Here is a 22,983-nt window from a genome sequence, read left to right as displayed (position 1 = left end):
TGTGAGCAATATTGTGTGAATATATTTCAGTGAACTGCACGTTTAACAGTTTCATGCCACATATAGCAAATATAATACAATCAAATATTATAGAACGGAATAATAATGTATTGAAACATTTATTTAAAAAATATGTTATTAGCGTTCATGAGAGAACTTAACTTGGGTGCAATGAGGTAGGGTGCACCATTATCACCACCCGTTGTCCTGCTAGATGAAGTTAGGACCCAGCAGCAGCTAATGAAAGTTGGGAGGAGTCAGCGATGCAAATTCGAGTGGTATAGTCATGAGCGCTCGTAAATATTACCGTTCTCCTCGCAGCAGGATATTATGTTGGCAGCACGATCGCTGATTTTTGTTAAAAATAAATTTTAAAAAAAAGAGTCCCCCTGCAAAGACATGCTAGACTGGGAATATCACATTTATTTTTGCACTTTCTAAAGATATGCTGATATAAATAATACAATATAAAAAGTATGTCAAATTACCCATACATTTTTTCAAAGGTGATTGCAACCACCTTTGAAAAACGTTATTGATGACTTGACATTGTATTAATTTATACCAGAATGTCCTTAGAAAGTTTACACCAATACTGGTATGTTGAAAGCTATCTTGTAAGCTATATTTAAATAAATAATTGTAATAAAATACAAATATATGTAATTGGAATAACTCAATAGAGTCTGCAAAACTTAAATTAGGGTTTAATACAATGTGCTGGTGACTCATTACTCCACCACTCCATTCCATGCAATACAATACAATGTATATGGAATTACATATTTGTTTATAGAGAAGAAAAAAATATTCTGTGCAGAGGTAAAAGTGGGGTTGGGAATAATCAGTAGTAGAATTATTTTTCTCTATAAGCCAATATGTAATGTATAGGCCTATAATGTATTGCATTGCAGTGAATGGAACTGGTGGAGTAGAAAGTGCTATTGGGCATTTAGACCTCAGTCCCGCAAGTAATAACACCACATATAGATTCTACTGAGTATTCCCAACCCCACTTTTACCTCAGCACATAGAATAGTTCTCTCTACAGTCCAATGTTGTGAACATAACAATATGAACATTGTATTTTCGATAGTGATCTTAAATGTTTTTAGAAACATATTTGTAATTGTTTCCATAAAGTCATTCTTGCATTTGTTTGCATTTGCTTATAAGCGCAATAAAAACAGACATTGATAAAAAAGTAATATCTTTTGAATTACACTGAACAAAAATATAAATGCAATATATGTGCAATTGGCATAATGACTACAGGAATGTCCACCAGAGTTGTTGTTGCTAGAAAATTGAACGTTCATTTCTCTACCATAAGCCGCCTCCAAGTTCATTTTAGATAATTTGGCAGTACGTCCAACCGGCCTCACAACTACAGACCACGTATAACCATGCCAGCCCAGGACCTCCACATCTGGCTTCTTCACCTGCGGGATTGTCAGATGGGGAGGCAGGTGGTTGCTCAGGAGTATTTCTGTCTGTAATAAAGCCCTTTTGTGGGCCCCTGCCCAGTCATGTGAAATCCATAGATTAGGGCCTAATGAATGTATTTCAATTGACTGATTTCCTTATATGAACTGTAACTCAGCAATATCTTTGAAATTGATGCATATTGTTTATATTTTTAATCAGTATAATGAGGCACATTGTAATGTTTAGAAATGCGGGCCTTTAAACACGGGCACCGTCATAGATATCATCCTAACCAACTTGCCCTCTAAATACACCTCTGCTGTTTTCAACCAAGATCTCAGCGATCACTGCCTCATTGCCTGCATCCGTAATGGGTCAGCGGTCAAATGACCTCCACTCATCACTGTCAAACGCTCCCTGAAACACTTCAGCGAGCAGGCCTATCTAATCGACCTGACCCGGGTATCCTGGAAGGATATTGAACTCATCCCTTCAGTAGAGGATGCCTGTTTTTTTTTTTAAATGCCTTCCTCACCATCTTAAATAAGCATGCCCCATTCAAGAAATGTAGAACCAGGAACAGATATAGCCCTTGGTTCTCTCCAGACCTGACTGCCCTTAACCAACACAAAAACATCCTGTGGCGTTCTGCATTAGCATCGAATAGCCCCCGTGATATGCAACTTTTCAGGGAAGTTAGAAACCAATATACACAGGCAGTTAGAAAAGCCAAGGCTAGCTTTTTCAAGCAGAAATTTGCTTCCTGCAACACAAACTCAAAAAAGTTCTGGATCACTGTAAAGTCCTTGGAGAATAAGAGCACCTCCTCCCAGCTGCCCACTGCACTGAGGATAGGAAACTCTGTCACCACCGATAAATCCACTATAATTGAGAATTTCAATAAGCATTTTTCTACGGCTGGCCATGCTTTCCACCTGGCTACCCCTACTCCGGTCAACAGCACTGCACCCCCCACAGCAACTCGCCCAAGCCTTCCCCATTTCTCCTTCTCCCAAATCCAGTCGGCTGATGTTCTGAAAGAGCTGCAAAATCTGGACCCCTACAAATCATCCGGGCTAGATAATCTGGACCCTTTCTTTCTAAAATTATCTGCCGAAATTGCTGCAACCCCTATTACTAGCCTGTTCAACCTCTCTTTCGTGTCGTCTGAGATTCCCAAAGATTGGAAAGCAGCTGCGGTCATCCCCCTCTTCAAAGGGGGGGACAGTCTTGACCCAAACTGCTATAGACCTATATCTATCCTACCCTGCCTTTCTAAAGTCTTCGAAAGCCAAGACAACAAACAGATTACCGACCATTTCGAATCCCACCGCACCTTCTCCGCTATGCAATCTGGTGTCAAAGCTGGTCATGGGTGCACCTCAGCCACGCTCAAGGTCCTACACGATATCTTAACCACCATCGATAAGAAACAATACTGTGCTGCCGTATTCATTGACCCGGCCAAGGCTTTCGACGCTGTCAATCACCACATCGGCAGACTCAATAGCCTTGGTTTCTCAAATGATTGCCTCGCCTGGTTCACCAACTACTTCTCCGATAGAGTTCAGTGTGTCAAATCGGAGGGCCTGTTGTCCGGGCCTCTGGCAGTCTATGGGGGTGCCACAGGGTTCAATTCATGGGCCGACTCTTTTCTCTGTATACATCAATGATGTCGCTCTTGCTGCTGGTGAGTCTCTGATCCACCTCTACGCAGACGACACCATTCTGTATACTTCTGGCCCTTCTGTGTTAACTACCCTCCAGACGAGCTTCAATGCCATACAACTCTCCTTCCGTGGCCTCCAACTGCTCTTAAATACAAATAAAATAAAACTAAATGCATGCTCTTCAACCGATCGCTGCCTGCACCTGCCCAGCATCACTACTCTGGACGGTTCTGACTTAGAATATGTGGACAACTACAAATACCTAGGTGTCTGGTTAGACTGTAAACATCAAACATCTCCAATCCAAAGTTAAATCTAGAATTGGCTTCCTATTTTGCAACAAAGCATCTTTCACTCATGCTGCCAAACATACCCTCGTAAAACTGATCATCCTACCGATCCTCGACTTCGGCGATGTCATTTACAAAATAGCCTCCAATACCCTACTCAATAAACTGGATGCAGTCTACCAAAGCTCCATATACTACCCACCACTGTGACCTGTACGCTCTCATTGGCTAGCCCTCGCTTCATACTCGTCGCCAAACCCACTGGCTCCAGGTCATCTACAAGACCCTGCTAGGTAAAGTTCCCCCTTATCTCAGCTCGCTGGTCACCATAGCAGCACCCACCTGTAGCAGGCGCTCCAGCAGGTATATCTCTCTGGTCACCCCCAAAGCCAATTCCTCCTTCGGCCGCCTCTCCTTCCAGTTCTCTGCTGCCAATGACTGGAACAAACTACAAAAATCTCTAAAACTGGAAACACTTATCTCCCTCACTAGCTTTAAGCACCAGCTGTCAGAGCAGCTCACAGATTACTGCACCTGTACATAGCCCATCTATAATTTAGCCCAAACAACTACCTCTTCCCCTACTGTATTTATTTATTTTGCTCCTTTGCACTCCATTATATCTACTTTGCACTTTCTTCCACTGCAAATCTACCATTCCAGTGTTTTACTTGCTATATTGTATTTACTTCGCCACCATGGCCTTTTTTGCCTTTACCTCCCTTGCTCACTTTGTATATAGACTTATTTTTCTACTATATTATTGACTGCATGTTTGTTTTACTCCATGTGAAACTCTGTGTTTGTTGTATGTGTCAAACTGCTTGCTTTATCTTGGCCAGGTCACAATTGTAAATGAGAACTTGTTCTCAACTTGCCTACCTGGTTAAATAAAGGTGAAATACATTTTTAAAAATCTGAAGGATTTTATTAAAGTACAAAGTGACGTCATCGTTTGTGCTGCTGGCAGAATACTAGTCTTGAAAATGAATTACTGAGCCTGCTATAATCTCGTCGAATATCACATAACCACTCGCCTGCGATGTACGGATGCGAACTGAACGATTATGTAAAGTTCTGACACATTTGAATGAATTGATAATTGCTAACAAGTCCTGCCGGAGAGTTGATCATGCTGAAAATGAAGCGTCCCATTCGAACGGCGGAAGGAGACCATACCGTTGAAGACGAGCAGGAAAATACCGATTGCAGCAGTCACACTGTTGATTCGGTTCCATATTGTGGTGTGAGGTTCAAACATTCAACGTGGGAGTCAAATCGCCAGTGGCAAATTGACAACAAGGCTGTGTTTGAGTGGTTCAGCTTGCACCTCAGCCCAGCGAAGCGGATATAATTTATGTACGGACTACTTCATATGTGTCAACCACTTGAGATTCGCTTTTTGGGATCATGTCTTGAGGATCTTGCACGGAAAGAGGTCCACGTCTTCCGGGACTTTGAGATAACAGCAAACTGTCAAACCGACTTGGCCCTCCTTAAGGACGTTGGCGACCCTGTTGTGCGTTCCAAACTACTTGTCTATCTGTCACTTTTGCGATCTGGAAACAGAATGTGCGGACACACTGTACGGTGCTTTGAGCCATATAGATCCAGTGCTATACTTAAATACTTATCATGGCGTTCCATTATCTCCACGTGGTGGGAACACTGAGAATTGACCTGATCAACACTGCCTTCGCGAGGGTGGAATGGAGTCTGGGAGATTGGTGCATCCCAGCGGGACTCCACTGGAGACAGAGTCGGGTTCCCTGGAGCACTTGGCGCTGCTTTTCACCATGGCCTCACTATACCCTGCGTTGCCTTTTTAGCAGAGGGATACTGTCAGACACCAGTTGGATAATGTGTAACTGGTCATAGAGGAGAGAATGGATTGCCACAAAGGCATGAGTTTCCAGGTAAACACCACTTGACAGTGGCATGTTTATAGTGACCGCCTTTGTAAACAAACTCGTAGTGTTTGCGACCGCGGGAGGGGGGGCTGTCTTGTAATTAGAGTTAATAGTCTCCGGATTACGCGTATTCCCGTGATTGACTGAAGTGCAGCTCAAGAGTGAATTGAAGGTGGCTTCCTCATTTTATCACCTCTCCTTAAATTAGCTTCTTAGCTACCTCACTCCTTATGGTCACGGCCCTGATTGTAACTGGGCAGGTGAAAGTAGCTAACTCCTGATTGGCTTCCACCACATTTACTATCCAATGTCATTAGATCATTACAGGTGAGGAAACGACAAGAAAGCCAGTGAAGGCACTGGTACTGTGACTATTGAGATGCATCCCCTGGGGGCCTCAAGACTTTCTCGACAGTTACTTTGACAAGAATTAACTACATGTATTATTAAACAAGGACCACCCCTTTTTCTAAAATGTTACTGGCCACTTTAGCCATAGGAATGAACAGATTACGTTTTAATTAGTCTAAATAGAATCAAATATTCTCCATTTCAGCCATCTTAGTTTAGATGGCACAATGTAGCATTTTATTCCTGGTAAAGTGGGGCCAAATAATTGATGTAGGAATATACTGTAATAACATGTACTGTGAATAGGCTTGTAGGTTTAGTAAAGAAGTTCAAACCTTTCATGCCAAGTAGTAATGCAAAGTACTGTTTCATTTCCAAGAACAGTCTTGAATGCATGGCCATATGACTACAGACTGAGTTCATTGCGCTGTCAAAAAAGGACAGACACCATAGACTTTGAATGAAGAGCACTTTCTCAATTTGCCTTGGGGCAATTCCACATAATGGAATTATGCTGAGACTCCGATTTACCAATTTAAAATGTTTGCCAAACAAAAAACATTGATTTCAAAGTTTAACAAAACCATACAACTCTATGCACAATGACTAATTTGAACAATTTACACAGTAAAGCAAACAAAAACATTTACTGGAAAAACTGTGCAGATGCAAAGTTTGTTAATGTTATGGCTAGGCGTTCTGCTAGCGGTACACCTCGACAACATCCGGTGAAATTGCAGAGCGTCAAATTCAAAATACAGAAATACTCATAATAAACATTCATAAAAAATACAAGTGTTATACATCGGTTTAAAGATGAACTTCTTGTTAATCCAGCCGCTTTGTCAGATTTCAAAAAGGCTTTACGGCGAAAGCATACCATGCAATTATCTGAGGACAGCGCCCCGCTTACAAAAGCATACAAACATTTTCCGGCCAAGTAGAGGAGTAATGAAAGTCAGAAATAGCTATAAAATTAATCACTTACCTTTGATCTTCATATGGTTGCACTCATAAGAGTACCTGTTACACAATAAATGTTCGTTTTGTTCGATAAAGTCCATCTTTAAATCCCAATAACTCCGTTTTGTTGGTGCGTTTTGTTCAGTAATCCACTGGCTCAAAGGTGGTCACAACGGGCAGACGAATACATCCTAATAGTACTGGTAAAGTTCATCGAAACATGTCAAACGATGTTTATAACTAATCCTCAGGTTGTCAATTATCTAAATAATTGATAATATTTCAACCGGACAATAGCGTATTCAATAGAAAGGAAAAACAACGAACGGCACGCATCTGTCGCGTGCGCGAACCAGCTCTGGTTCATTCTACAGTCCACTTACAAAATGGTCTCATTCTTCCTAATTTTTCAGAAAACAAGCCTAAAACAATGTCTAAAGACTGTTGACATCTAGTGAAAGCCATAGGAACTGCAATCTGGGTCCTAACCCATTACATACTGTATAGGCATTCAATAGAAAACTACACACATCAAAAATATCCCACTTCCTGGATGGACTTTTCTCAGGTTTTCCCTGCTATATCAGTTCTGTTATACTCACAGACATTATTTTAACAGTTTTGGAAACTGTAGAGTGTTTTCTATCCAAATTTACCAATTGTATGCATATCCTAGCTTCTGGGCCTGAGTAACAGGCAGTTTACTTTGGGCACCTCAGTCATCCAAACTTCCAAATACTGCCCCCTATCCCAAAAAAGTTAACAGAATTGCAGTAAAATATCCCTCTGTTATTCTGTTACCAAACTTTGTATCACAGTTCTTTCTGTAATTGTGTTTTTGTAAAATGTTCAGTGGAAATTGTCAAAAGTAGTCCTTGTGCATAGAGTTGTATGGTTGGTTAAACTTTGAAATCAATGGTGTTGGTTTGGTATACATTTTAAAGTGAAACATCTGACTCTGTAATTCCGTTACCGTGTAATTGCCCCTTGTGCACCAGGAGAATAGAGAGAGAGTTTATCTGGCTTTAGCAGACATTCTGGCCATGGCTACTGTGTCTTCTGTCATCTTGTCCACAGCAGCTAGCTACAGTAGCCTATATGAATGGGAACACCCAGCATTCTTGTTTATGATTGCATTGTGATCTAACTTTGCATTGTGTTGGAGAAACCTCTCTCTCTCTGTCATCCAGTGAAAAAGCCAAGAGTTTTAATGAGACACACACCCTCTTGCTCATGTCTGGCTGGCTGACTGCTCTCTTAAAGGGGCATTCTGTAATTCCGTTTTGGCTGGCTATCAGCATAATGACTTGTCTCGTTCAGACAGTTAGTTAGCCTACACTTTCCTGTGGATTGGCAGTATTTCTAATCCAAATGGAGATGATTTATGAATAGAAATTAAACTGAAAAGAAAAAGTTATTCTCAAAGCATGCGGAGAGGAGGAAATTAGTATTGGTTCCAGTTCAGTGCTGTAAGGGGACAGTTGTTTGGTGGGACTATGTTTGAAAGGTATTTCACTGTACTTGTGCATGTGACATTGAAACTTGATTGGGGGAGAAAGCACAATTGCATGCTAAACCATCAATCTCTTCACTTTCCTGGGTGCAGCAGAAGCAGCATGCCCTTCGAAGGCAGGATCTCAGCCCCAGGAGCACTGACATGGGTCAGTCGGCCTGCTGTATTCCCAATCAGCTCCCCAACAGGACATCATCCCAGAGAGAAGGTAGTCTCAATCCTGTTTGTCATGGTGTCCTCTGAGGTCTCTCATTCCCATGTTGAGAGGAGTGTTCAAAGCAAGATGTATTTGAGCCTAGTGCATTTGAGGTGAAACAAGAGACCCAAACTATCAGATATGATACAATAGACAGGATACATTTTACATTTCTGTATTTTGAACAGTAATCAAAATGACATTTGGATGAACACAGTGGCATACTGCAGTTTTGTGGAAAACGGATAACTTCCTGCAATTCTACACATTTTGTCATGGGGCAAAGAGAAAAATTTGCAAAATGTTTCTGTTTTAAAGCAAATTTCCTGCAAAAAAAAGTTTTTTATTGTTCATGCAATATTTTATGCCCCATGGCAATCTGAAGCCCAGGACCCAAAAATGTCCGTTTTATAGCTAATCTCATGCTATTTTACACATTTTGCCATGAGGCTGAGAGAATATTTTACATGTAATTTTAAAGATAATTTGCAGGTGTATGGATAAACAGCAATTAATTGCTCAAGAAAATAACCCTGGTCTTCTCTCTTCTTGCAGAAGTTCACATTGACAAGATTGTGCTAAAGAGGATATCTTGGAACCGAGTAAACAGTGAATACAGTATTGAGGTATTTACTGTAGGTTTGTGTTTGGACTCTGTGCCTTGGTATGTTATTTTCCTGTGTATTTTATTCTTATACATTTTGAGGCATACCCGCTGAAGGATCTAGGTATACTTTATTTTTTATTAGGCGTATATATGGTGGGCCACCAGATTACTTCGTGCTCCCTCCCATTCAAATGATGGCACTGACAAAACGTTTGTCCTGAGCTTCAGATTGTTCATGCAATATTGTATATTTTTGGGGTATTTTTTTTTCTCTGTAAATCATGCAACGTTCTCTTACAACATCTGGACAGGCAGAGATCTAAGACTTTGCCTGGCCCTTAATCAATTGGCCCAGCGTCGTCTGGATTAGGGTTTGGCCGGGATAGGCCGTCATTGTAAATAAGAATTTGTTCTAACTGACTTGCCTAGTTTAATAAAGGTCAAATAAAAATCAACAGTCAGGACTGTATGGCCAGGCATCATTATGTCAGGCAGGACTGTGCTGAGGAATCCGTGAGGGGGAGGATGAGAGCAAGACAGAGAGCCAGGTTAAATAGGACAGCAGGAAGGATTGCACCCTCCTATTCGCATGCTGTCCTCCGTTGCATGAGAACACAATCTGGTGGAAATATGTCCTAGATCGTTTGCCACTCTAAAACATCTGCCGTGACTGTTTTTACAAGCCTGCGGCGGCATCATATCAGCCTGTAAAAACGTAAAGTCTTCAATTTAGACTAGAGGGTTGAAGGACTTGAGGTTAGCTCCAAGATTTTACTCATGAGAGGGGTCATCTTGACTGCTTTCGCTCAGATAGCCGTAGTAGTAATAAAATAGACTAATATCTGACCAAGGTTGTCCTTATCTGTGGACTAGTCATGTAGCTTGTTGAGTAGCTAGAACAAACTAAACGGTTCAGATCAGATCTGCGTTATGTGGATAGCAAGATAGGCTATATTGAGGAGACTTCTGAATAACACCAGTTAAAGGAAAAGCCCACACAAAAACTATATTTTGGTATTTGTTTCATTAATCCATTGTTGACATAGTCCCAAACATTTTTGTATGTCACCAATCAAGTTGAAGATGTACAACTTTCAAAATACAGAAATCATCCCTTTATGATGCATTTTGTGTCGTGATGCAAAATAATAATGAATTTTATTTTTCTGCTTAGTCTGCTCTACAGAGACAGTGGTACTGAGTGTGCACTAGTGTGACTGTGTGGAGGTGTGTCACTGATATGAATGTCGAAGCTAGTTGATGATGGTCTATCTATGTGGATGGGCTGAATGAAGTGAGGGATTTTTATAGGGGATTTCCCTTGGTCTATGGGAAAGACATTTTGTCAGTCGAGAGGATTGTGTCCAACAGGGCGTAGATAGAACCTCGCTTTCCAGTTTTTATGGGTGGTATAGAAGTAGTAGGGTTTAAAATGTTATTGAACCCTACTGTCTTATAGCCTACTTGAAAAGGATGCACTAATATAGCAGTTAAGAGGCACTGTACAGCCTGTGTTAGAAATCAACTGGCACATTCTTGGCTGAAATGTGGAAGGGGAGGGGACAGTGATAAAATGTTGCCAGCCAGTGCTAGAAACACACAAACACACACTAGAGAGAGGGGTGGCTTGCTGGGCAGTGCCATCTGCTCCGCTGGGCATGGTGTATTAGTATGTTAAAGAGACGAGAACATGATCTTCAGCACAGGATGCACGTCACTCTGTCTACTCTAGGCCTGCCCTAGTTGTACAGGCTAATCTTCGTTGTGTTGTGTTGAGAGTAGCCTGTACAACTAGAGCATGCCTGTGCTGAGCTCTACAGAGTTTGGTGTAAAACAATGCTGTGAGAGGTAGCCTAGGCTTTGTCTATTTACTAAGCCTAGGCTACCTCTCACAGTGCGTGCCACTGGGGATGTACTTTGCCGGACATGCTAGCTGTTTTCGGCGGCACATCATCACTTCAAACGCATTCCGTCGTGGTGTTATCGGTTGGCCTACTACTACTAGTAGTACCGGTAAAATGTAAGTTATGAATCGTAAATCACCATACAGCTGACACACTTTGATATCATCAATCATTTTTAGTTCAATTTGGTTGTCCAAAATACTATCAGCTTGCACTGCGTCTTTGCTGCTGATTGTCCTGATCTCTGGCCAGTCAATTGGTTAAATGACATTGTTGTTTCGTCTATTAATCGCTTCTAATAGACCTGAAATGATGCAATAACCATGAATTCAACCGACTGTTTGTTTATAATGAGGGACGTTTAACCTGAACACACAAATAGTAGGAATTTGCGCTGGCTTCAGCCATGACTGCATGAGAGAGAAATGAAACTTCTGCACGTCGCCTGCAGGTGCGAGCGTGTGTTTCACTGTCCAATCCCAGGCTCGAACATGATCTGAGGCCGTTTGGTCTCTTGGGCATCAAATTGGGAAAGCCTCAAGGGAGAGCAGACAGTGCATTATAAACAAAGAGACGCATATATTGGCCAAAAAATAATATATATATATATATATATATATATATATATATATATATTTTATAATGTTTTTTTTTTGGTGTGTAGAGAAAAGTGAGGTAGGGCATCCGTTAAACAGTAATTCAACTTTGTTTGGAAGATGCACTATGCAGAAATCGCTCAGCCATTTCCTGGATGCTAAAATTCTAATAGTTCGCCTGATTTCCGTTTATGTGATCAAACAAGCAAGTATAGTGTAGAGAATCATTGTACCATCTATACCGCTGGGAAATATCTTTTCCATAACCAAAAATATTGTTACTCTGTGGTGTACAGGGTAGAGTAGAGACTGCCAGTCTGTGAAAGAGCTGTTTTTAAATTGACACAATACCTGTTAGCAAAGGTGTCAGCTAGAGATTACGTGCAGGAGCTTGCAGGGATTTGTAGTTTTGCATGGTCTACTTTAATGCTAATTAGTATTTTCAAATCTGAGAGTAAATAGAGCCGAATATATTGATAAAAGTGACCTTGTCCGAGAGAGATTTACACGCTTATGAAAACGTCACACCAGGGTAAGCCTACATGAAACACAGACTTTACTTTAAGTGTTTCTAAAATACACTATGGGAAAAATGTATGATTGGAGCCATTTCCATATTTGACCGCTAGGTTTTATGGGTATTATGACTCATACTGTGGTACTCTATTGCATCATGCTGTCAAAAGCAATGTATCAGATGTGTGTTTAGTAAAGCATACTTATGATGGTAATAGCCACTCTGCTGCCCCCAACCCCAACTTCTCCTTCCCTCCCCAGCTGGGGCGCCAGGTCTTCAGCAATGCCACCTCCCTCTCTTCCACCTCCCATCCATGTGCAGCACTGGATATCCCAGCCACCACAGCCAGGTCCAACACCAGAGCCACGCCACCACCCAGCTACCTTTCTACCCCCCTCCACCTCACACGGCCACCTCCACGCCACCTCCACGCCACTCCCACCACATGCTGGCCACCCAGGCTGGATACAACCTGCAGCAGATGACAGCTGCTCCCTTCAACAGCTTCTACATGCCCATGTTCTCTTTGGGACTGGGCACGGGCACGATGAAGAGCAGTGCCAACGTCTCTTGCTATAACTGTGGACTAAGCGGGCATTATGCCCAGGACTGCAAACAGCCCTCCATGGACGCCTGGCAGCAAGGTAATATTGGCCAGGCTAGTGGCAGAGAGAGGAGGTGAAGTCTCTCACGGAGATTCCTCATCCTTAGTTTCAGCATAGGAAGGCAAAGCTTTATTTGGTAACCTGTTTTTTTTTTACACAGCGTTTTGCACTGTCCAACATTTTTATGTCTGAAGCTGGATTGTCTGAATGAGCTCTACTAAATACCCAGGCCAAGTGTTAAACCATATTTTGATAGGACTGACTCTGAATCTGAAAGACTAGCATAGACTATAGACATCACATTTATTTCTTTAGGTTACTTGTTAGGCATGCGACACTGACAGACTCCTGTGTGTGTGTGTTTCAGGTGACTTTCGGCTGAAGTACACGGACCCCCACTCCTTTGAAGCAGACCAAACTGACGGACATGAGAGGGGACCGAGGCAATGCTTTGTTTCTCACTACAGTAAAGATTCCAGAAAATGTTTTCATGGGTTGAGTTTTTCACCAATTGTATTACTTTGCAAATATGCTGACTTGTTTCTCTGCAGAGAATGGAATCCTGTATCATTCTCAGACTTTTCAGAGGACGGTGGTATTTTGCACTGGAGACAAGTACAAGACAGGCTCACGTTTTCAGACTAGTCCACTTCTTTAAAGAAAGAGACCCACGTCTTTAAATGGTGTGGTGGTAAACTTGCATTTAATAAGGATTAATGGATTGACTGAAGGTTGTTATATCCACATTTCAAAGCAGGTCTTTTTAGTACATTTCAATTCTTACAGAATCTGCCTTTGGTTCAAGTCATTATACGTTAGGCTAAGTAGCCTATATCACCAAAAGCATTTTATGTCTTCAAGTCTCGGTTCCCCCTGTCAGTTCTTTCATAGGTTAGCACTTGTAATGGGAGGGAAGGTAGAAAAGGTGGTTGGACAATACCTTAGTGCCTCACAGAGAAAAGATGGAGAGGGTTTTACATTTGAGTCATTCAGCAGACGGCCTTATCCAGCGCGACATACAGTTTCTTACTTTTTTGTATTATCTCATAGGTGTTCAAAATGCAAGATACAGTTTCAAAGCAGCTCCTAGTTAACCAGCTAATTTTCATTTTATTTATTTGAGAACAAAATATGTGAAGAACCTCACGCTCTTATTTTTGGGGGATTGTCATAAAGCGGGGAAATGATGCATGGTTTATAAGATAAAGTATGTATGTCATAATTAGGTTTTTGACAGAATATGCTGAATGCTGTATTTGATTTGTTTTACAAGCTAATGGTATTCCATTTGAGGGAAATTTTGTTTGAAAAAAGTAAGTTTTATTGCCGTTTGTTACCACTTGATATAATGTGAAGCGTGTATTAAGTCAATCATGTCTCATTCATGATGTTAATGCTACTGCTGTTTGGTTTGTTTCCTGGGGGCAAAAATGCACTAATTTGTGTGTATGTGAGTGGGTCATGTCCCCAATGCTCTCAGGCAATGAGAGGACTCTTGTGGTTGTATCCCTTGAGCGTCTCTCCTCTAGGAAGAGATTTATTGAGGTCCAAATCAACTGTAGTCACCGGCCAGAAGGTGGCAGTGTATGTCAAGTGTAGATATCAATGTTGTACTTAAAGAACCTGTATTTGATGAGAACAGTATTTATAGTAGGAGCAGTAATTATTTTTTTTATATTGAGTCCAGGTTGAAAATAATACTGATCAGAAAGAGGGGTTTCTGCATTTTAACATTGCATAGAACTATATCAAATCATCAATGTCTAGGGGAAGAAATCTTATTTAATCTCAGAACAATCCCATATATTCAATATTCTGTGCAGATTTATGGAGCATAGTAAAATGTGTAAGCCAGAGACATCTAGATATAACTAAGGCTATTACTTATTTCACTACATTGGCAACAATTCAATGTAACAAGCAGAAAACAGAATCAACCTGCCAACCATTGAAAATGTATTCTGTATACCAAATGCATTGATCATGCTTCGTCTGTCACTTAAATTCATCTGTTGTAGCCTATTTAGATCATGACTGAAGCCAGTGAAACCCTGTTGACCAGACACAGTATACTGTTAGCACTAGGAGATTTTCTTGGAATACTCAAGTCAAAGCAAGGTTTTAGTAGCCAGCCATTGGCAGTGTGTAAAGAAGAGTGGTGGATCAGTTGAGTGACTGATGACTCCGTGATAGAGCTGCCAGGGGCGCGTTCAGCAGGATGGAACGTTCAGATAGAAATAGGCTATGTAGAGTAAAGAATCACATCAGCTCTATTCATGGCCTTTCTATCTGCAACGTTCGAGAACGTTCGGCCCAGTAGTCTCGTTTGAACCCGGCGTGTATGTCATCCAGGGTTTTTCGGGTTGCTGATGCGTGTGCCATGCAAGAGCACAGGTTGGCGTGCTCCAGTCAGCTGCAGCCCTGCATAGTCTTGTTTCCAGTCACAGCATGGCAAACACAGCCCTCTTATTGGACCACGCTGAAGCATATGGAGGAAACGGAAAGACATGTTTAGTATCCCCATCATACCTGATCCCGTATCAACTGTAAACTTAATGTTAAGTGTGGGACAACCTCATTTTAATTCTAATGGAAGTATACAAATGACATTTATATCTCAATATCACAAAGTTACCCGTTTCAAATCTAACACCAATCACAGCTTGGAATGGGTGTTTCTAAGCTCACAGAGCCAATGGGACAGAGCCCATAGTAATTAGGAATGGTCACACAACATTCTGATGGGATAACTAACACCACTGAAAAGCTGGCCCCACCCCTCCCCTGCAGCTGTCACTGTGGTTCCCACCTCTCCGTCCACTAGGCTGTGCTACCTTTACCCAGGGTGATGTGCTACCCTACCCAGCGTGATGTGCTACCCTACCCAGGGTGATGTGCTACCCTACCCAGGGTGATGTGCTACCCTACCCAGGGTGATGTGCCACCCTACCCAGGGTGATGTGCCACCCTACCCAGGGTGATGTGCCACCCTACCCAGGGTGATGTGCCACCCTACCCAGGGTGATGTTCTACCCTACCCAGGGTGATGTGCCACCCTACCCAGGGTGATGTGCCACCCTACCCAGGGTGATGTGTCCCCTCTGGCTGTTTGTGCCTTTCCCCTTCTGCTGCTCGGTTAGTCACAACAGATAGCGTGCAGCCTGATTAAACATTTAGAGATATTACACAGGCAGGGAAAGAGTACCCATACCTCTTAAATCAAGAGGCAGCATGCTGCAACAGAGTCACACACGGAGAGGGAGCAAGATTAATGAATGAGATCTCGATCGTATTGTTGTGAGGAAGGATGCAGTAGGGCAGGCAGACAGGTGCTTCTGCAAAGTAATGTCTTAACTGAAGCTTTTTCACAGCGGGCCTCAAATGAGCTCAGCCAACCAATTCAGGGTTTCCATGTGTGAGTGCACTGTGCAGTAGTTTGGCATGTTTCAGCGTGTTAACACCTCTCCCTGACAGAAGAGTAAATTAGGAAAACAGACTGACGGGAAAGGATTTATTTAACAGATGTTCTAACAGACATTCAGCATCACGCACTGACAACGTTTCTTACTGGAACAATTTCTGTACATGGAGGGGTGGGTGGTAAGTTCCCATTTCAGTAACAAAACCGCTTGTTAGTGTTCGACGGTTGTTTCATCAAGTATCATACGCTTACAGATCCTCAAGGACTACAGTCCAAGCCTTTCATCGGATGTCAGTGGAATCGGATTCACAAGTGCAAAAAGTGACAAATCTGGATTCGGTGATTTTCTGCAGTCTTTGTGCCTTGTGAGCCAGGGTCGTAATCTCTAGGCACCAAACAACAAACCGGGAGGGACTATCTGAACTTGTCCAAAAAGGAATGCTTGTTTTCGTTTTCTGTTGCAAAACATTTTGCTACGTTGTGCATTAATGAATACGACCCAGGTGTATCTCTCCATCTTTCTCCAGACTGGTCATTTATTTCAGCAGTTTGTTGGCAGTGGCGGCCATAGAGGAGGACATGGAGGTCATGGTCACGGTGGGGACGGTGATGTCCTTGAAGATGGGCTGGGTGATCCCAGCGTAGGTAGGCTTATTCTGGTTCAGCGTCTCCATGATCATCTGCTTCATATCTCGGCTGGCATCCCCTCTCATCGCCAGTAAGGCCACGATGTGCTCCTCCCTATGGGCCAAAAGAGGACAGACAATCAGACACCTATGATAGCAATGGCTATCATAGAAAATCTATAGTAGTAACGAAACATCGTATACGTCTGGAGTAACTACAGCCAAAATTGTTCTATCGAAAACCATGATACCCCACTGAACACACAGGCTAGATGGGTATGATCTGACCTGATGTCAGGGTATTTGGACACCAGCGTGGAGACCTCCAGGTAGAGCAGGGTGGGGTCTGTGAGTTTGAACACCTCGGCTATAGCAGCGATGGCATCACACAGCCGGTCAGTCTCCTCACCCTGGAAGAGGACAGAGACAGTAACTCAAAGCATTACAAACACACACTTTTATACTAATTACTGTAACAGTGGATGAAATTATCAGAGAAAAGTAGTCTTCATTACATCAAAATGACTGAAGGAATGAAACGTACAGTAAAACATCAAGAGTCAGGGAATTTAGGACTCTAATTCAGTGTTTCCCAAACCTGGTCCTGGAGTCCCCCCAACAGTACAGTTTCTTTGTAGCCCTTGACAAACACACCTCATTCAGCTCATTGAGGGCTTGATGATTAGTTGAATCAGGTGTGCTTGTCCAGCTTTACAAAACACATGTGTACTGTTGGGGTACTGGAGGACCAGGGTTATAATTGACTAAAAAAGTATCAAGATGCCAGTGATTTCTAATCCAGATTTCTTTAGGGGGGAAAAAATCTTCCAGTAGCAGGTTGATGTAAAACCACTCACAGCAGTGAGTTTCCTGAAGAGGAACTTGAACTGCTCAGCCTCCTTAATCATCCTGTCTGCTCCCTCCCTCCTCTCATCTGCGTTCTTAAAGGTGATCCGTTTCTGCATCACAGCCTTGATATACTCCACCACCACCCTGCGATGGGCCTCGCTGGTCATCTCCTAAACATATCACACAACACACTCAGTCACATACACAGGATGTACATGCCAAACTTCTCTCGGTATGGATTTCTCCATATCAATCAATTGGCCAAGCCTTTAATTTGATGATATCAATTGATTGATTTCACCATGTACCGTATTGAAAGGCTTCTTGATCTTGGCAAAATCGTTGAAGTAATCCTCGACTGTCACACAGATAGTGTCCACTGCATGGGTCCCAGTCAACCACTTCCTGGTCAGCAACTCATTGAGATGATGCTATTGAAATCAAAACCATGGAACGTTACCCCAACATCTACATACAACATAACCGGATTCATGGCAAACATTCTGACAGTCTATAAATATTAGACTAAGTTCTGACCTCCAAATCTAGGAAGACTTCATCCAATAGAAACTGGCAGCCATCTTTGGCCACGTCGTTCAGGGTCTTCTCTATGGCAGCGTCATTCTGGGTGGGCTCCGTAGATTTAAAGTATTTCTTCTTTAGACTGTTAATAGACTCCCTAGGAGCAGAAGTATGGTTAGGTACACATTAGCCACATTAGGTTAGAGACTGAAATATTTACAGAGAAATATCAATGGGACTCACTTAAATGTATGACAGTTGTTTATAATGGCGATCATGTATTGGACGTAGCACTGAGGGAGCAGCCGGTCTCTCAAGTGGTCCTCCTTGTAGGCAATCGCCTCTTCCCTGTACCTGAACAGAAATACAAGACAATTGTAGATGTCAAATACAGTATATCAGGGATGGAATGCTTTGTAACGCACCTTTACTGCCATCAATGTAAACGACTAAACACTACACAATTACTAACACAACATTATGAAACCCTCGTTACCTGACGAGAAATGAATTCATCTGTTTTAAACAGAGCTTCAGGACCTGCTCTTTGAATGTCTCATTGATCTGGGCTGCCACTTGGAGATTCTGCTCAAACATCTGATGAGGACAGAAGAACAAACACGTCAGATGATGACCCCCCCCCTTCCAATAGACTTAAAGTACACACTAGTGACTCACTGTAGTATTTATTCAGCCAATTCTAAGATCCCAATTTTGTTATATACACACATTGTCTGGTATAGTAACCTTACTGTAGTAGCAACTAGTCCACTTAACCTCTAACCCACAACTGGACTCAGGGTGATGCCCCAGAGAGGTGGATACTGGTTATACCTGGAAGACGATGGCAGGGAGGGTGGTCTGGTAGTACCCGTCTTGATCCGCCTCTGGTTCTGTCTCTTTAAACCAGTCCTTCTTGTCTGTCTCCAGAGCCTTGCGCAGCCAGCCAGTGATGTTGGACTGTTGAAGGGTGAGAGAGGGTCAGCCAGAGCCCTGTTACCTTTGTCTTTAACAATTCATGAAACATTTCATTAAAGGCGGATTCCCTTGTAAAGACTTCGAATGGCAAATCCAGGTTTACAGACGCGGAGACTAGGTTGTATATCTGACAAGAGCTGTCGTAGAGTATGTCACTGTTATCATAGTGTGTTGTCTGGACTTACAGTGAAGGTCTGGAGGTATTTGCTGAGCAGCTCATCCACCACCTCCTGAGGCAGCAGAGGATCCATCAGGTTGATGTCATACTCTGTCAGCAGCTCTGGGTGACCCATCATCTCCTCACTGGAACACAAACACAGTGGGGTGTAGGAATACTGCAAGAGAACCCTGACTGTACTATACTGTTCGTGGAAATTCATATGTTGCATGTCTTTTAACGTAACAGACCGACAGACAGCTACAGACAGACCTACACACCATGGCATGCTCGTGCACATACCTGGCGGCTGGCGGGGATGGTTTTAATTGCCCCCCCCCAAGTTTTTTGAACAATGTGCAATTTTTATTTGTCGGACATTTTAAGACTGTAAAAACACCAAGAAATCAGCTCCAAGTGATTTTAATTTTAAGACATCTGTTCCCAAGTATTCGCACGCATAATAGAGACGTAACCGTATACAAATGTAAGCAAGATTTGAAATGACTATGTTTTAATCAAACATTATATCTGTTTGGGCTTCTTGCGGACAAATTGCAGTCCACAAATGATTTGTAATTATGTTCCGGCCCCCTGACCATCCCCTCCAGAAAAATTTAAAATTGGCCCTTGGCTGAATCTAGTTGACGATCCCTGACTTACGACAATGCCTGAATATAAATGATATACACAGATACCCATAAATATAGGCTACTCACAAGCAGTCACACATAAACACATACTCAGAAACACACACAAATTCACAGAAAATCAGAGTGAATATCTATAATTAAAACAGCATCAGCCAATCGGTGGTTGTGGTTTCCATGGTAGCCTAATGCACAGCAGGCTGATGCTCAAGTCATAATTGGATAGAAAGCTAGTTATTTGTGTTTTGAATGTGCCTAAGGGAGCTAGCTGTTCATTAATCTTTCTCTGTTCAATTCTGTTGTTGCATGCGATGTGCATTCATTGGATTATCCACACCAGTTTTGCTTAAATCACATGCCATGCCCTACCTCTTGTGCCTGGGGACTTTAGCTTTAAATATTGAGTTAATTGCTCTTTGCAGCACTTACAAGTCCTTCTCATATAAGGAGAGTTCAACAGTATTTCCGTGACTATGTTCCCCCTATATCATTTTAATGATTTTGACAGAGAGTGAAATAAGTTTCCTCTCCACACACACGCGAGATAAATTACCTCTCCACACAGACACAAGTTACCTCTCCATAGACACATGAGGAGAGAGGTTAAAATGGTGCAGGCCAACATTTTTACAATGGGAATACCTCCTCCTCTCTCTCCTTAGTGTTCAACTCTTCACATTGTAAATTCAAACAAGATATTCCTACAATGGAATGAACAGTATAACTATGACAACTAGGTCCATAAAGATATTCAGCAGCCTAAACTGGTTGCAGCAGCACAGAGCTAATGTACTACAACTCCTGCATATTGCACTCAGCTATGATTGGACTGGTGCCCAGTTATCACTGATGCGACAGCAGTCACAGAGATGGAAGATCAGAGCCTCACCTGTATTCAAAAAGCATGCTGATCTAGGATCAGGCTCCCCCTGTCCATATAATCTTATTCACTATTATCTAAAAGGCAAAACTGATCATGTATCAGCACTCCTACTTTGAAACTCTGTAAACACAGGCCAAGACAGGATACCTTTTGTATGTGTTGAGGACCCAGGTGAGGAGAGACACAATTTCATTGGCCTCCAGGTCTTCTGCAGCCAGCTCCTGCACCCGCATGGACACGGCATTGTGGTAGAGCTTAAAGAACCTGTCGAAGGTGTTGTAGTGTGGTGGGAAGCACTGCACCATCAGGTTCTTCACCACAATCAGGTCATCCAGCACGTACTTCCTGGTGATCTCCAGCAGCCTCACCATCCACATCTTGTCTGCCTCGCGCGTCACCGACTGGCTGCCCTCGATGCGCGTGGTGACTGTGCCTTCCAGCACTTCAAACATTTTCTCTTTCCAGCTCTTGGGCCGGCCCGGGGGGATAAAGCCTGTCTGCTTCTTGCGGTCCAGCATGCGCCGGTCAATCTTCTCCTCACGCTCAATGATGCGCACCACTGAGACCAGCATGGTGGGGTCGCGGCGCACCGTGCCCATGGCGCGCTGCAGCACCATCCACAGCTGCTTGGCCAGGTCGTCAGACAGGCCCTGCACCGCGCCAAAGTAGTTGCGGATCAGGTTCATGTCGTGAGTGTTTTTGCTGTCCATTCGGTACTGCTCGTACATGAGGTCGTCCCGCGAACACTCAAGATCCATGAGTTTACGGTGGGCCTCTAGCAGCTCGGCCTGCTCAATCAGCACTTGGGTGTCTGCCACTATCTCAGGCACTGCACAGGAAGGGGATGATATACATTAATTAGATATTGTAACAATACAGTCAGTAATTACACAAATGCACAGCGAGACAACAATAACAGTTTCTAATTAAGTGGTATCTCTGAGGTATGTAGTTGTGTAGCGTACCTGAGAAGATATTCTTTAAGTTCTCGACGGCTGAGGCAAGCTGACTGTGTTGGACCACGGCGTCTTTTACATCTTTGAGGTTTTCAATAGTGTTGATACTCTGCCTCCAGTCTTTACTGACGTCTGCCAGGGAGTTCTGGATGTCCTTTACATCCCCAAGGGCATTGTGGAGCTGACTGAGACCTGTGCGGACCCCGTCCAACTGGGACTGGATGGCAGCCTGGGGAGAGTGATACAGACCATGTAAGGTGCTTCAGGCCAGAGCCATGTATTTACAATAAATATACATCTCTCATTCAGACAATAGTTAGGGCTTTATGAATAATAGAGCAGTACAGAATGTATTATGTCTTCTTAGAGTCATCATTTTCTACCTTCAGTCGGGCTTCTACTGAAGCTTTCTTGCGGGCCTCTCGCCGGCGATACTGCTCCACTTTGTCCAACTGGTCTGAGCGCTGCAGCATCCCTGCCACTCTCTGCACGGCCGTAGCAACCGCCTCCCTGTTCGTCTCCTCCATGACAACGACGGCAAGTTGTGTCTATCAAAGATCAAGATGTTCACGAAACTGAATTTTACACGTTGTGATTACGACCAAAATGTTGAAACGCCCTGTTGATAGGTCGATGACGTTATTAATCCGTTGGTACTGACAGTGTGTGGGGCGGGTGCTCATTGCATAGCAGGGTAACGTTAGCTAGACCAACAGTTAGCTAGCCTGCTTGTTAACGCTAGCAGCCTTGGCTAATGCTACTTAATATTGCTGGTATAAAATGTCAGCAAAACGTTAGCTAGCTACTACAAGCTGGAAGCAAAGACAACTGTCTCTCATAAAATGTATTTTACTGGAGTACAGTAACTATTGACTACCTAGCAAGCAGCGGCCCATTTGCAATCATGGTAGGCTTGCCATCTAGCAGCCAAACTAGCTAACGTTAGCAAGACAACTAGCTTTCTAACTAACGTTACCGAGGTCGACGAGAGGAAGGACACACACGGCCCAATCAGTAAACACAACGCTATCCCGTGTACAAAACACATTTGAGATGTAAAATGAACAAATCCAATATCTTACCAACTCCAAAAATCCGTTTGAATGAGTAAGAAGTCGTTCGATTAATATGATATTAATTCCAACACCACCAACTGCTCTTCCTGGTTGACAGTTCCCGAGCGCGCGCTCGAGAGGATCATCTGTGTGCAATTTTTGGCAGACTATGCAATTTCTCAATACTTCATTTTATGATCCCTTTGATTTTTCTACAAGTCAGTAGCTACTATGTGTAGGCGCATAAAATGTTTTTATTTCCCCAACTGTACTAAGCACTAAATGCAAAGAGTTTATTTGCAGACACATTCTCATAATAAATAGCATCGCTTTCTA

At 42.8% G+C, this 22,983-nt stretch overlaps 2 protein-coding genes across 3 annotated transcripts; one reads left to right on the top strand and one right to left on the bottom strand.

Moving 5' to 3' along the window:
* The first annotated feature begins 10,550 nt into the window (after positions 1-10,550).
* Positions 10,551-15,025, top strand: LOC106569217 (zinc finger CCHC domain-containing protein 2). Of its 2 annotated transcripts, none has more exons than XM_014140353.3 (3): positions 10,551-10,948; positions 12,206-12,589; positions 12,918-15,025. In XM_014140353.3, the coding sequence occupies exons 1-3, from the start codon at positions 10,855-10,857 to the stop codon at positions 13,193-13,195; spliced, it is 756 nt and encodes a 251-aa protein (XP_013995828.1). In that variant the 5' UTR covers positions 10,551-10,854; the 3' UTR covers positions 13,196-15,025. The 2 variants fall into 2 exon arrangements, with proteins under 2 accessions (XP_013995828.1, XP_013995829.1); XM_014140354.3 differs by lacking the exon at positions 10,551-10,948 and adding an exon at positions 11,557-11,960.
* A 1,022-nt stretch (positions 15,026-16,047) lies between these two features.
* Positions 16,048-22,814, bottom strand: exoc3 (exocyst complex component 3). Its single transcript, XM_014140352.3, has 13 exons — positions 22,675-22,814; positions 21,976-22,140; positions 21,602-21,821; positions 20,784-21,465; positions 19,132-19,249; positions 18,803-18,928; positions 18,465-18,565; positions 18,212-18,322; positions 17,984-18,125; positions 17,755-17,877; positions 17,455-17,616; positions 16,886-17,007; positions 16,048-16,712 (listed from the first exon to the last, which is right to left on the bottom strand). Exons 2-13 carry the CDS (start codon positions 22,117-22,119, stop codon positions 16,508-16,510), a joined length of 2,256 nt encoding a protein of 751 aa, XP_013995827.1. The 5' UTR covers positions 22,120-22,140; positions 22,675-22,814; the 3' UTR covers positions 16,048-16,507.
* Between the last annotated feature and the right edge of the window lie 169 nt (positions 22,815-22,983).

Source organism: Salmo salar, chromosome 14 (genome assembly GCF_965601325.2).
Source record: "Salmo salar chromosome 14, fSalSal1, whole genome shotgun sequence".
In the NCBI taxonomy this organism is placed as follows: Eukaryota; Metazoa; Chordata; class Actinopteri; order Salmoniformes; family Salmonidae; genus Salmo; species Salmo salar.
This window is presented reverse-complemented; position numbering and strand designations above follow the sequence as displayed.

What these genes read in the sequence shown, in the direction of transcription:
- LOC106569217 (XM_014140353.3), top strand. Translation starts at nt 10,855, where the DNA reads ATGCTAGCTGTTTTCGGCGGCACATCATCACTTCAAACGCATTCCGTC. An exon ending in ACTAGTAGTACCGGTAAAAT is followed by an intron (nt 10,949 to 12,205) that starts GTAAGTTATGAA and finishes TTCCCTCCCCAG; the next exon opens with CTGGGGCGCCAGGTCTTCAG. An exon ending in CATGGACGCCTGGCAGCAAG is followed by an intron (nt 12,590 to 12,917) that starts GTAATATTGGCC and finishes TGTGTGTTTCAG; the next exon opens with GTGACTTTCGGCTGAAGTAC.
- exoc3 (XM_014140352.3), bottom strand. Translation starts at nt 22,119, where the DNA reads ATGGAGGAGACGAACAGGGAGGCGGTTGCTACGGCCGTGCAGAGAGTG. An exon ending in TCCCTGCCATCGTCTTCCAG is followed by an intron (nt 18,566 to 18,802) that starts GTATAACCAGTA and finishes TGTCCTCATCAG; the next exon opens with ATGTTTGAGCAGAATCTCCA. An exon ending in TCTTCAGGAAACTCACTGCT is followed by an intron (nt 17,008 to 17,454) that starts GTGAGTGGTTTT and finishes GTCCTCTTCCAG; the next exon opens with GGTGAGGAGACTGACCGGCT.